The following is a 13799-nucleotide window of genomic DNA, read 5'->3' as shown; positions in this document are numbered from 1 at the left end:
CGTTTTGAACATGAAAAAGAAACATTAATTAGAAATTTATTTGAAATTATATATATTGATATTTACCATAACAAAGGAAAATCATATACTGAATAATTCCGCACGACTTATTTATCGCTTATAATAGTCTTCTGTATTTGGATCACTTGACCATTACTCACAGCGCCACCTAAACCTTCTTGAGTAAACAGGATCATCGAAGGACTTGGAAAATGTCTGGTAATGTATTGTTGAAATATTATATCTCTATTTAATTATCTTAGAAAAGAAATCTTCTATTATGTCAAATCTGGGTAACTTTTTTATGACACCGCTTTTGACCTGTTCCAGAAATCTAAATGAATGAAAGAAAACTAGAGTGGCTTCACTCAATAATGAAAACAATTTTACAGGAAAGGGTTATCCGACACAGCCCAGTTATCCCACACAACCTAGTTATCCAACCCAACCGCCAGCTGGATACCCACAACAGCACCCACAGCAAATGCTGCCTCAGGGGTATGCCATTGGGGTACAGCCACCAGCACCAAGTAAGATTTCTCTCGACTCATTCTTTCTTTTTCATAGGAATGTAACTTTAATTTCGATTAGCTGCTATACCTGTACTGGACGTGTCTGAAAAAATTCTACAAAAAATACTGATGCAGTGTCAGATTCCACATGATGAAAATATTTAAAGATGACTCATGTACTGTACGTACAATTTTCTTTGAATAACGATCCTAAAACCAAAAATATGTATTAGCAAGACAACTTTTGTTTTAAGTGTTAGCTGTTAAGTAAATTTAGTCAAGTTCATCAGGATAAATAAACAGAATTTCCAAAATTACCTTCCAAATTTTGTATTGGTTGTCAATCTGATTCATCGTTGTATGTCAAGAAATCTGCGTTGTCATAATTTCATAATTATTTTTTCATTTAAGCATTGATGTCATTTTTTTTTTAGTTTCATCGGGGTATGAAACTAAAAAAAAATTGACAGCAACGCTTATAATTAATTTTTGAAAATGAATTTCTAATTTAAAACAACGTTTTATGTACAATTTTACTGGTTTTAAATGGGATTATTTTTCTCAAATCAATACGCAATGTCAATTGTCGTATTGTGACGTCACATTTTTCGCGCCATTCTCGGAATTACGTTTCATAGAAGAATGAAAAGAATTTTTCGACCAATCACATTTGAGTATTTACCATGAAAACAAAGAAAAATTAATTATATTGTAATGTTTGTTATAGTGTACATGTTCGTAAACAGTCACATGTCTGCCCTGTCTCAGTTTAATGTTCATCAATACAAAGGCTTAATCAATTCTGTTAACTACACCATATACATGTATATCTATTTAGTGAAGAAACAACCAATCCGAAGTCGCTAACCTCCTATTTGACAAACCTCATTCTGTAATGACATGGCGATAATACATCACACAAGCCTTTTAAGGCTTACATCGATGTCATACTGTGATTACTCAATACTGTGATATTGTTTTTGCAGTGATGCAGCCTCCAGCATATGCAGCGGCTCCCCCACCACCCTACACACCAGTTGCTACAGTGAGTACTATATTACATGTTCCCAAGTACTACATATCGAGAAGACAGCCCTATTTGGCTGTTTGTTCTCCAATTTGTACAAAGTAAAAGAAGCCAAACATAACATGAACACAGGAATTGGAAGACCAATACTAGGTATGGGCCATTTACCACAGTTATAACAATTCCTATGGGCCATTTTCTTTTTGTCATGTAACACTTTCATGTCTATGGGCCATCACGAATTTTCATGTGCCTATGGCCCATGGCCATCTCCTTCCAAACTCCTAAAACAGATGATTTTTTTTATCACATTGATTTTCACTTTAACATCTTCAATCCCAAGAACACAACAAAACTGTTAGTAATAGTTATAAATAGTATTGGAGTCTCCAAGAAAGACTTTCTATGATAATCTTTATCCTTCAGAACCCAATGCCAGATCAGTATGGACAGGTTCCAGCCCCTGCCATGTACTATCAACAGCCACAACAGACCGTGAATGTGGGTGCTACTTTTGACAATGGCTGTAGATTTGATGGAGTAGCCCAACCAAGAATTCCGGTAAGTATTTATGTATAGATTTAATAAAAACATCTCTTCCCAAATCCTGTAAGTAACATATTATACAGTACTTTATTAATAGTTATTTGACTCCTTGCCTAAAATCAAGGGATTTCCTTATTTAGAATCAAATGTATATATATACACATGCTCACAGGTAGATTTTGAAACATACACACTTTACCTATATTTTCATTGTAAAAGACATTGTTTCTCATCGATCCCAGAAATTTGTTAAAGAGTGAAGTTTGCTGTAATTCTATCCAGCAAAAGACTTGTTGAATTTTACATCTCATTAAATTTTATTGACTCATAGTCAGTAATATTTGAGTCCGCTTAACTCAGCATTACTGTAAGTATTTCTAAAAGAGTCAATTTGCAATTCTGGTAAGTATTACATAATTATTAAACAATTCATTCACTCCAACTCGACCAACTATTCTGTAAGTATATAAGATATTATATATTTCAGCCAAAAACCGATATGATGATTGCCCATTCAGCCAATAACAGATATGATGATTAGTCCCTCCAAACCGAAAACAGTTATGATGATTGGCCCCTCCAAACCGAAAACAGTTATGATGATTGGCCCCTCCAAACCAAAAACAGTTATGATGATTGGCCCCTCCAAACCAAAAACAGTTATGATGATTGGCCCCTGAAAACTAAAAACAGTTATGATGATTGGCCCCTCCAAACCAAAAACAGTTCTGATGATTGGCCCCTCCAAACCAAAAACAGTTATGATGATTGGCCCCTCCAAACTAAAAACAGTTCTGATGATTGGCCCCTCCAAACCAAAAACAGTTATGATGATTGGCCCCTGAAAACTAAAAACAGTTATGATGATTGGCCCCTCCAAACCAAAAACAGTTATGATGATTGGCCCCTGAAAACTAAAAACAGTTCTGATGATTGGCCCCTCCAAACCAAAATACAGAGATGATGATTGGCCCCTCCAAACCAAAAACAGATATGATGATTGGCCCCTCCAAACCAAAAACAGTTATGATGATTGGCCCCTCCAAACCAAAAACAGTTATGATGATTGGCCCCTGAAAACTAAAAACAGTTCTGATGATTGGCCCCTCCAAACCAAAATACAGAGATGATGATTGGCCCCTCCAAACCAAAAACAGATATGATGATTGGCCCCTCCAAACCAAAAACAGATATGATGATTGGCCCCTCCAAACCAAAAACAGTTATGATGATTGGCCCCTCCAAACCGAAAACAGTTCTGATGATTGGCCCCTGAAAACTAAAAACAGTTCTGATGATTGGCCCATCCAAACCAAAAACAGTTATGATGATTGGCCCCTCCAAACCAAAAACAGTTAATGTTATGATGATTGGCCCTCCAAACCAAAAACAGTTATGATGATTGGCCCCTACAAACCAAAAACAGTTATGATGATTGGCCCCTCCAAACCAAAAACAGTTATGATGATTGGCCCCTGAAAACTAAAAACAGTTATGATGATTGGCCCCTCCAAACCAAAAACAGTTCTGATGATTGGCCCCTCCAAACCAAAAACAGTTATGATGATTGGCCCCTGAAAACTAAAAACAGTTATGATGATTGGCCCCTCCAAACCAAAAACAGTTCTGATGATTGGCCCCTCCAAACCAAAAACAGTTCTGATGATTGGCCCCTCCAAACCAAAACAGATATGATGATTGGCCCCTCCAAACCAAAAACAGTTCTGATGATTGGCCCCTCCAAACCAAAAACAGTTCTGATGATTGGCCCCTCCAAACCAAAACAGATATGATGATTGGCCCCTCCAAACTAAAAACAGTTCTGATGATTGGCCCCTCCAAACCAAAAACGGTTATGATGATTGGCCCCTGAAAACTAAAAACAGATATGATGATTGGCCCCTCCAAACTAAAAACAGTTATGATGATTGGCCCCTCCAAACCAAAAACAGTTATGATGATTGGCCCCTGAAAACTAAAAACAGTTATGATGATTGGCCACTACAAACCAAAAACAGTTATGATGATTGGCCCCTCCAAACTAAAACAGATATGATGATTGGCCCCTCCAAACTAAAAACAGTTATGATGATTGGCCCTCCAAACTAAAAACAGTTATGATGATTGGCCCCTCCAAACCAAAACAGATATGATGATTGGCCCCTCCAAACTAAAAACAGTTCTGATGATTGGCCCCTCCAAACCAAAAACAGTTATGATGATTGGCCCCTGAAAACTAAAAACAGATATGATGATTGGCCCCTCCAAACTAAAAACAGTTATGATGATTGGCCCCTCCAAACTAAAAACAGTTATGATGATTGGCCCCTCCAAACCAAAACAGATATGATGATTGGCCCCTCCAAACTAAAAACAGTTCTGATGATTGGCCCCTCCAAACTAAAAACAGTTATGATGATTGGCCCCTCCAAACCAAAACAGATATGATGATTGGCCCCTCCAAACCAAAAACAGCTCTGATGATTGGCCCCTCTAAACCAAAAACAGTTCTGATGATTGGCCCCTCCAAACCAAAATACAGAGATGATGATTGGTCCCTCCAAACCAAAAACAGTTATGATGATTGGCCCCTCCAAACCAAAAACAGTTATGATGATTGGCCCTCCAAACCAAAAACAGTTATGATGATTTGCCCCTCTAAACTAAAAACAGTTCTGATGATTGGCCCCTCCAAACCAAAAACAGTTATGATGATTTGCCCCTCCAAACCAAAAACAGTTATGATGATTGGCCCCTCCAAACTAAAAACAGTTCTGATGATTGGCCCCTCCAAACCAAAAACAGATATGATGATTGGCCCCACCAAACCAAAAACAGATATGATGATTGGCCCCTCCAAACTAAAAACAGTTATGATGATTGGCCCCTCCAAACTAAAAACAGTTCTGATGATTGGCCCCTCCAAACCAAAAACAGTTATGATGATTGGCCCCTCCAAACTAAAAACAGTTCTGATGATTGGCCCCTCCAAACCAAAAACAGTTATGATGATTGGCCCCTCCAAACACAAAAACAGTTATGATGATTTGCCCCTCCAAACCAAAAACAGATATGATGATTGGCCCCTCCAAACCAAAAACAGATATGATGATTGGCCCCTCCAAACCAAAAACAGTTATGATGATTGGCCCCTCCAAACCAAAAACAGATATGATGATTGGCCCCTCCAAACCAAAAATAGTTATGATGATTGGCCACTACAAACCAAAAACAATTATGATGATTGGCCACTACAAACCAAAAACAGTTATGATGATTGGCCACTACAAACCAAAAACAGTTATGATGATTGGCCCCTCCAAACTAAAAACAGTTCTGATGATTGGCCCCTCCAAACCAAAAACAGTTATGATGATTGGCCACTACAAACCAAAAATAGTTATGATGATTGGCCCCTCCAAACCAAAAACAGTTCTGATGATTGGCCACTACAAACCAAAAACAGTTATGATGATTGGCCCTCCAAACCAAAACAGATATGATGATTGGCCCTCCAAACCAAAAACAGTTATGATGATTGGCCCCTCCAAACCAAAAACAATTAATGTTATGATGATTGGCCCTCCAAACCAAAAACAGTTATGATGATTGGCCCCTCCAAACCAAAAACAGTTAATGTTATGATGATTGGCCCCTCCAAACCAAAAACAGTTATGATGATTGGCCCTCCAAACCAAAAACAGTTATGATGATTGGCCCTCCAAACCAAAAACAGTTATGATGATTGGCCCCTCCAAGCCAAAAACAGTTCTGATGATTGGCCAACTTTCCCAACTGTGTATAAAGTAAATTCCATGATCACTCCATTATTTTCCAAGTCTGACATGCAAGAAAAATGTTATAATTGCTGATAATTGATGTATAAGACAACTGTAATGTTGTATTAAATAACTGTAATGTTGTATAAGATAACTGTAATGTTGTATAAGACAACTAGTTGTATAAGACAACTAGTGTTGTATTAGACAACTGTAGTGTGGTATAAGACAACTGCAGTGTTGTACAAAACAACTGTAATGTTGTATAAGATAACTAGTTGTATAAGACAACTAGTGTTGTATAAGACAACTAGTGTTATATTAGACAACTGTAATGTTGTACAAAACAACTGTAATGTTGTATAAGATAACTAGTTGTATAAGACAACTAGTGTTGTATAAGACAACTAGTGTTGTATAAGACAACTAGTGTTATATTAGACAACTGTAGTGATGTACAAAACAACTGTAATGTTGTATAAGATAACTAGTTGTATAAGACAACTGTAGTGTTATATTAAACATCTTTAGTATTATATTAAACAACTGTAGTTGTATAAGACAACTGATGTGTTGTATTAGACAACTGTAGTGTTAAATTAGACAACTGTAATGTTATATAAGATAACTGTAGTGTTGGTATACAATAAATAGTTGTATAAGACAACTGATGAGGTATGTAAGTACTTTGTTGTTGTATGAGATTTACTTGTCTTCTGTTTAGGGACATGCAATGGGCTAAAAATAGATCTGCTTTTAACATCACATCACTGGTTTCTATATTTTTCCCTATCTGTCCTGTCTACTCTTTTTCTGAGCTTCGTTTTCTTCTGTTGGTGTCAGTGACTGGTTGTTTTAAGTACATTAAAGCATAAACAAACACCTCCACCCCTTATATGCACTGTTTACTACAGTATACTGGTGTGTATTTATTTGCTTTTGTTTGAGGAATATGCCAAATAATATTGAAGTCATCAGAGTTGACTTTGACTTAAAGAAGAAAATCTAGGAAGTATGCGAACCGCTAATTAAATGAGCAAGGGCCTTTACCTGGATGAAGGGCATTGGCAATAACTGGCAAATTCAAATAGCGTAAAGCAATCTTTTTCTCGCAAGTTTTTAACTTTTTATCGGCAAAATGTGAAAGACAAGACTTCTGGCATGGACGATGTGTAAGTATATATACTTATTATAAAGGCTTAATCCAATTTTCTTAACAGGGTAAGTATTACGTTCAAACATCACTTTCTTTGTTAATTTATATTTCATTTCTGATTTTACATTTTTCAGTGTACCCACAGTAAAAACATTAATGTATATATTTTGAATGAAATCTCAAATTTTTCAAACAGAGGTACTGTCCCTTTAAATACCATATATGTCCTTAGTGTCTGCTGGTATTGGTCATCTTCATGTTTTACAGTTGTTGAATCACAAGATAATTAACTCTCGAATTTTTGTTGATGAAAAATGTTCAACTTGGCAACACTTTATGTGAACATGACAAATTAGGTCTGTATTTGTGAAATTTTGTATTCATTTTGTATAGCATTTCATCTCAACATTTTGTCTCAACTAATAACAATGTTTTCTGATGATTGTCAGACAACATGTCATCTTAATTGTGATATTTTATTACAGCCACCACCTCCAGGGTACCTCCCCAATCAGGCACAGATTGCAGCAGCGCAGGGTAACGTAGTAATGGGCACTCAACATAGATTTACAGAGTGTGATGGGGGCTTCACCTGGTGAAATAGGTACAAATGACTGCATCAAAATCCTAGACACTGGACTTTATGTTATAAAGTGAGACCAGGAAAATAACTTTTAAGAGGACTTACAATGAAATGTAATTCAGAGGAGATTTGTGAAGAGTAAATATGTGAAGATCTGTGATCCTACTTCTCTTCTTTGACGAGGAGTTTTATAATTAAAAAAAACACATGTTTGAGTTTATGAGGGAAAATAACCATCATCCTATAATTTTCATGAATATTAAAAGAGACTTTAATTAGAAATAACTACCAAGTACATTGTTTATTCTCAGAAAGGGACCTCCTTGACATACACCATGTTATTTTTTGTGTCATATTTGCTATTAACTTCATTCATAAAATTAAATTTATTCGAAGTCCACTAGCAAGGTTTGAATGCTTGGCCTTAAGATTATTAATGGAAATTTAATGGAAATAAATTTCAATTTTAGTGATAGTTCAATTACTGATCTTCATTTTATGTGAAACGAATCAAAGTTGTCAGATTTTTGGAATATCTCTTCTTGGTTTGCACATTTTTTGTTCACTAATATTACTACAGCATTCTAGAAAGATGAAACCATTATATGTCTCTGTTTAAAAATGCTATTCTTGTGTGTATCTTTAGCACAGTCATTTAATAAAATACTTGCACAAGGAGGCGAACAAGGTCCCCTTTTATGCCCTGCTTCATAATTATAATAGATTGGAACTATTAATGCATAAAGAACAATTACTAATATTAGAGATATATTTGCTATGTTCCTGTCAACATCTTATTTTTGTAATTCGTACGTACAGATTTGGTTGATGATTTCCAGATGTTTGTACAATTAATGACATGTGTCATGACTTCATATATTCTGTGATAAATCACGAACAACAAACTGTAAGTCATCTCCAAACACTTTCATCTTCGTGTTATATATCAACTTTGAAACCTTTTATCATAGAAATAATTAAGAAAAAATAATGATCATTTCAAAATCTTCTAATCAACTTCATGTATTCTTGTCCTATTTTTGTAAAAGATCAATTTTTATAGAAACATTTTCTTATACATTGAAAATAACTGAGCATTTTATGCATCTTTATTGTAATTAATTGTGAAATTTGACAAATATTTCTGTTATTATTCGTTTTATTTCTTTTGAGAATGTATCAAAAAATAATATTATGAAACACAATACCAATAGATTAGAGCATTTTTATGCCAAAGAATTTGAGCTTCTTAGCAGTTCATTGATTTTCTAACATTTCGTCTGTAATATTTCGTTGATTTCTAACATGTCGTCTGTACTAGTTCGTTTATTTCTAACATTTCATCTGTAATAGTTCGATGATTTCTAACATTTCTCCAGTATTTGTTTGTTGATTTCTAACATTTCGACTGTACTATTTCGTTGATTTTTAACATTTCGTCTGTAATAGTTCGTTGATTTCTAACATTTTTCCAGTAGTAGATCGTCGATTTCTAACATTTCGTCTGTAATAGTTCAACTTCGTTGATTTCTAATATTTCGTCTGTAATAGTTCGTTGATTTCTAAGATTTTGTCAGTAATAGTTCAACTTCGTTGATTTCTAACATTTCGTCTGTAATATTTTGTTGATTTCTAACATTTCGTCTGTAATATTTTGTTGATTTCTAACATTTCGTCTGTAATAGTTTGTTGATTTCTTACATTTCGTCTGTAATAGTTCATTGATTTCTAACATTTCGTCTGTAATAGTTTGTTGATTTCTAACATTTCGTCTGTAATAGTTCATTGATTTCTAACATTTCTCCAGTATTTGTTTGTTGATTTCTAACTTTTCGACTGTACTATTTCGTTGATTTTTAACATTTCGTCTGTAATAGTTCGTTGATTTCTAACATTTTTCCAGTAGTAGATCGTCGATTTCTAACATTTCGTCTGTAATAGTTCAACTTCGTTGATTTCTAATATTTCGTCTGTAATAGTTCGTTGATTTCTAAGATTTTGTCAGTAATAGTTCAACTTCGTTGATTTCTAACATTTCGTCTGTAATATTTTGTTGATTTCTAACATTTCGTCTGTAATAGTTTGTTGATTTCTTACATTTCGTCTGTAATAGTTCATTGATTTCTAACATTTCGTCTGTAATAGTTTGTTGATTTCTAACATTTCGTCTGTAATAGTTCATTGATTTCTAACATTTCGACTGTACTATTTCGTTGATTTCTAAGATTTTGTCAGTAATAGTTCAACTTCGTTGATTTCTAATATCTCGTCTGTAATAGTTTGTTTATTTCTAACATTTCGCCTGTAATAGTTTGTTGATTTCTAACATTTCGTCTGTAATAGTTTGTTGATTTTTAACATTTTCATCTGTAATAGTTCGATGATTTCTAACATTTCTCCACTAATAGTTTGTTGATTTTTACCATTCTGTAGTATTTATGTGATTTCTAACTTTTCGTCTGTAATATTTTGTTAATTTCTAACTTTTCGTCTGTATTAGTTCTTTGATTTCTAACGTTTTGTAGTTTATAAAGTAACGAATCTTTTTGTCTGTCTAATTCATTAGTTTGGTATATTCTTTTCCTGTGTAGTAGTTAATTAATATGGAACTACATATCGTCTGTATTGGGTCGTTAATATCCATCATATTAACTTTGTTAATTACCATGGTACTAGTATTAATTAAAATTTCTCTCCTTTCCCCCGGTTGTGTGTGATTCTATATCTTATCCATTTTGTGCTGTTTGAGTGAATGAATTATGTTTTTTTTTAAGTTTGTCCAATTATAAAGTTTATGATGTGCATGCAATCAGAATTTGATTGCAAAAGAATATAAAATTAAACATACAGTTTGTTATATGTGATTTTTCTGTACAGTTATGTTTTATTATTTAATTAACTATATATAGACATCGCTATTGAATTTTACTTGATGTTAGACATTAATAAACATGTTTTCAGAAAATCGTTATATTGATCTTGTTATTTTTATTTAGATCTATATTGCTTTCAGTTAACGTGGCTGTTTAAGATGGCAGTTTAAAACACAGAGGGTCATGGTCTGCCGTCCTATCTGAAATTTCCACTGTTTTTTTTTTTTTTTTTTTTTTTAATGTTTGCAATGGAAATAACACATCTGTTTCCTTAATCATCCAAATAAAAATTTATTAGAAACTATATGCTTAATATCGCTTCTCGGGTCAAATATATATACATATATATATATATTAGAAGTGATAAGAATCGTTTCTTAGTATGCATCATGGCTATCGCAGACCTTGCATTTGTTATGAAATTTTCACAACTGTGTGGGAAAATGTGCGGAAAATGCATGTGTCGGGGAAACCTATACAGCTCGTGTGGATTACATATTTTGCATGAAACAATGTATGCCGTTTGACCAATAGGATGCACCAAGGGCATTTGTGTGACCAGCTCTGTCGCATAAAGGGTTAATGTGTAAAATCTGCGGCTTTTATAAGAAATCTAAAAAAAAAATTCACCTCATACTCAGTTTACTATATTTCCTGACTTAAAAGTAGTTCTCTCGCTTTGTTCAGGGTGTATTATTCACAACTGTCATTCGCATTTCAAAAGCAAAATAGAGCATTCGCATTTCATGGCTGAAAGATATAGTTATATCCGACGAAATAGATGACCTTATTGAATCTTGTGAATAATGATAATGGAATGGTTGTGATGTGTAACATACCTGATCCACGCGAGCTGAGCAAGGTTCTTCAGAAACATGTTTTGCCATAATTTACAAACAAATTACTTGTCAAAAGCTAGGTGTATGGCCTGCCATGGTACACACTAACAGTTGATAAGATATCTGTTAAATTGCACTATAGTAGTGATTTATAGGAGGCTTGCTAAAGTGTCTTTGTTTATTTCCCTCCTTAACTTTGCAGAATAACGAAAAATATTGAAACCAGATTAGGCGTTTTGAATTTATAAATGGATTAATAAATTTAACTGGAGATGGAGAAAATCAGTGTAGCAAAGATGTACGATATTTAATGAGAGTTTTATGTACAGTGTAACTGAAATTTAGTGCTAGTTGAATTTGTTTAGTAAAGAAAACTTCTAGGTCTATGTGGCAACATGGTAGTCATACGAATAAGTTAACGCAATAATTACAGGTTAGGTGCTATGAGGACATAGTTTGGATGGGTTGGTTACCAATCTCCTGATTGAAGATTGAAGTAATCAACAATGGTAACATGTTGAAAAACTGTGGCCGATTTTTAGTTAGATGAGAGAATGGCCAGAAATTGACATCAGATCAGGGCAATGAGGAAACCACGCATAAAAGTCCTCGATGTTCCAGGGGTTTAATATGTTCACTTTTGATCTCTTCTCAAAAAGAGCAAAAATGAAAGTATCCCCAGTGTCGGGAATGGTGCTTGAAAAGGTTTGTCAAAGTTGGCCCGATCAAAATGGAATACAATAGATATTTAATAATACGGTATACTATTCTGAAGGGGGTTAAACAACCAATATCAATCAGGTGACTATTGTCTCCTGATTAAAACGAACGCTTTCTTTCTTACACAAGGAAGTCAAAATCTACATTATCAGTGATGACCTCAGTTCTCCGATACATATTGTGTCGTTTCGGTTTGTTAAATTTCATGAAATAGTTACCTGTATCTTTTAATATGTGAATTTTCATTACAGCCTCCTCCCCCTGGCTACCTCCCCAACCGCGCACAAATGGCAGCATCTCAGGGTCATGCAGTACAGGGAACTCAACGCAGGACTGGATTTTGTGACGGAGGTTCTGGCGGGGGCTTCACCTGGTAGAAAATGACAAGCAAATGGCAGGACATCAAAAATCTTCAGACACCATGATTGAGAAATGTGGATATTTTTTTAAATTATTATTTATTGTTTGAAAGAAATACTTTTGAAGGAGATATTGATTCTAAAGGTTAAATAATATAACTATTTTTTATTTTTGTACGTACCGTATATTTTTTCGATTAAGGAAGGAAAGGAAAACCATGCAAGTGCATCATAAGTATAAACCTGGTACAAAGATTCAGCATTTGAAAACAACTGGTGGCTATCAAAATGCCATTCTACGTTTTGTCATGCTTATGACAATTTTAAAGAAGGTACAGTTTAAAAAACAGCTGATACTAAGATGAAGATACAGGCGAGCCTTTCCATTATCCGTTTCCTGAGATATGTGGGTTTTGAAGAAGTTTTGATCGTGAGGAATTCAGTCTGTGATATATTGTAGGGGTATTTCATATCCGTCAGAAACAACGTCCTTATTTCATCCTCTTTTCAAATTGTTACTCATATATATTTGGAAAAAAACTATTGCGAAAGGATTCTGAACATGACAATCACATATCAATCACAGTGAGTCTTAATGCCAAATATTTGTGTTGTTCTGTGTAAGGCAAATGTAACTTAGTGGTATCTTCTTTTAAAACAAAAATTGAATTGTATTCGTTAAGATGGTTTTTAAATTATAATTAAATTATCTAGATGAGCAAAGATATCAGGAAACTTTACTGAGAATTTATCAGCCAAATAGAAAAAGCGGTTAAAGTAGACTTCTGTTTGTTAATTTGTGGAAAGTTTGAAAAGTGGTTGTACATGTATTGAGTTACAGCACGCGGAAAATCGAGAAAAAAAAATGAAAATAATGTATCATAAGAAAACAATAAGTTAGTGTAATTGAATGAAAAATTATAAAGGTATTTGTAATTGAATGAAAAATTATAAAGGTATTTAAAAACTTTTATTAATTTTATCTTAATACTTAGAGATAGGATCTCGGTGATGATTGTTGCAATCACATGGCAAAGCACACGTCAATCAGTTAATCCATTAAAATATTCTGAGGCATCTTTTGATGAAACATTTGTAGCATATGTATTCATATTTTTTCCATTTCATGTGTAAATTCTGTAAATTCTCCTTACTCTCTGTTGATATCGTTGTTTTGTTTACAACTTGTACATTTGTTGTTTGTACTAAATTATTGTTTCGGTTTCTTTAAAATGGAATTAACAGTAGACATTCAACCAGATTTTCCAATATTTATTTTTGGAAGTGATATATAAGGTCATATCCTTTACTTTGTGATCTTTATGTTATTCTTTTACAAACTTTTGAGAAAATGGAAATTTAGTGTCAGTTTTTATACTTTGTTGATCATTATTAAAACGTATTT

General features: G+C 33.9%; 1 protein-coding gene across 2 annotated transcripts; it reads left to right on the top strand.

Annotated features, from left to right (window-relative positions):
* Positions 1-84: 84 nt before the first annotated feature.
* Positions 85-13663, top strand: LOC117322386 (DAZ-associated protein 2-like). 2 transcript variants are annotated; one of them, XM_033877260.1, is made up of 5 exons: positions 85-219; positions 393-530; positions 1499-1557; positions 1966-2100; positions 12287-13663. In XM_033877260.1, exons 1-5 carry the CDS (start codon positions 213-215, stop codon positions 12410-12412), a joined length of 465 nt encoding a protein of 154 aa, XP_033733151.1. In that variant the 5' UTR covers positions 85-212; the 3' UTR covers positions 12413-13663. The 2 variants fall into 2 exon arrangements, with proteins under 2 accessions (XP_033733151.1, XP_033733152.1); XM_033877261.1 differs by lacking the exon at positions 12287-13663 and adding an exon at positions 7506-10572.
* The last annotated feature ends 136 nt before the right edge of the window (positions 13664-13799 follow it).

Source organism: Pecten maximus, chromosome 2, assembly GCF_902652985.1.
Source record: "Pecten maximus chromosome 2, xPecMax1.1, whole genome shotgun sequence".
NCBI classification, from domain to species: Eukaryota; Metazoa; Mollusca; class Bivalvia; order Pectinida; family Pectinidae; genus Pecten; species Pecten maximus.
This window is presented reverse-complemented; position numbering and strand designations above follow the sequence as displayed.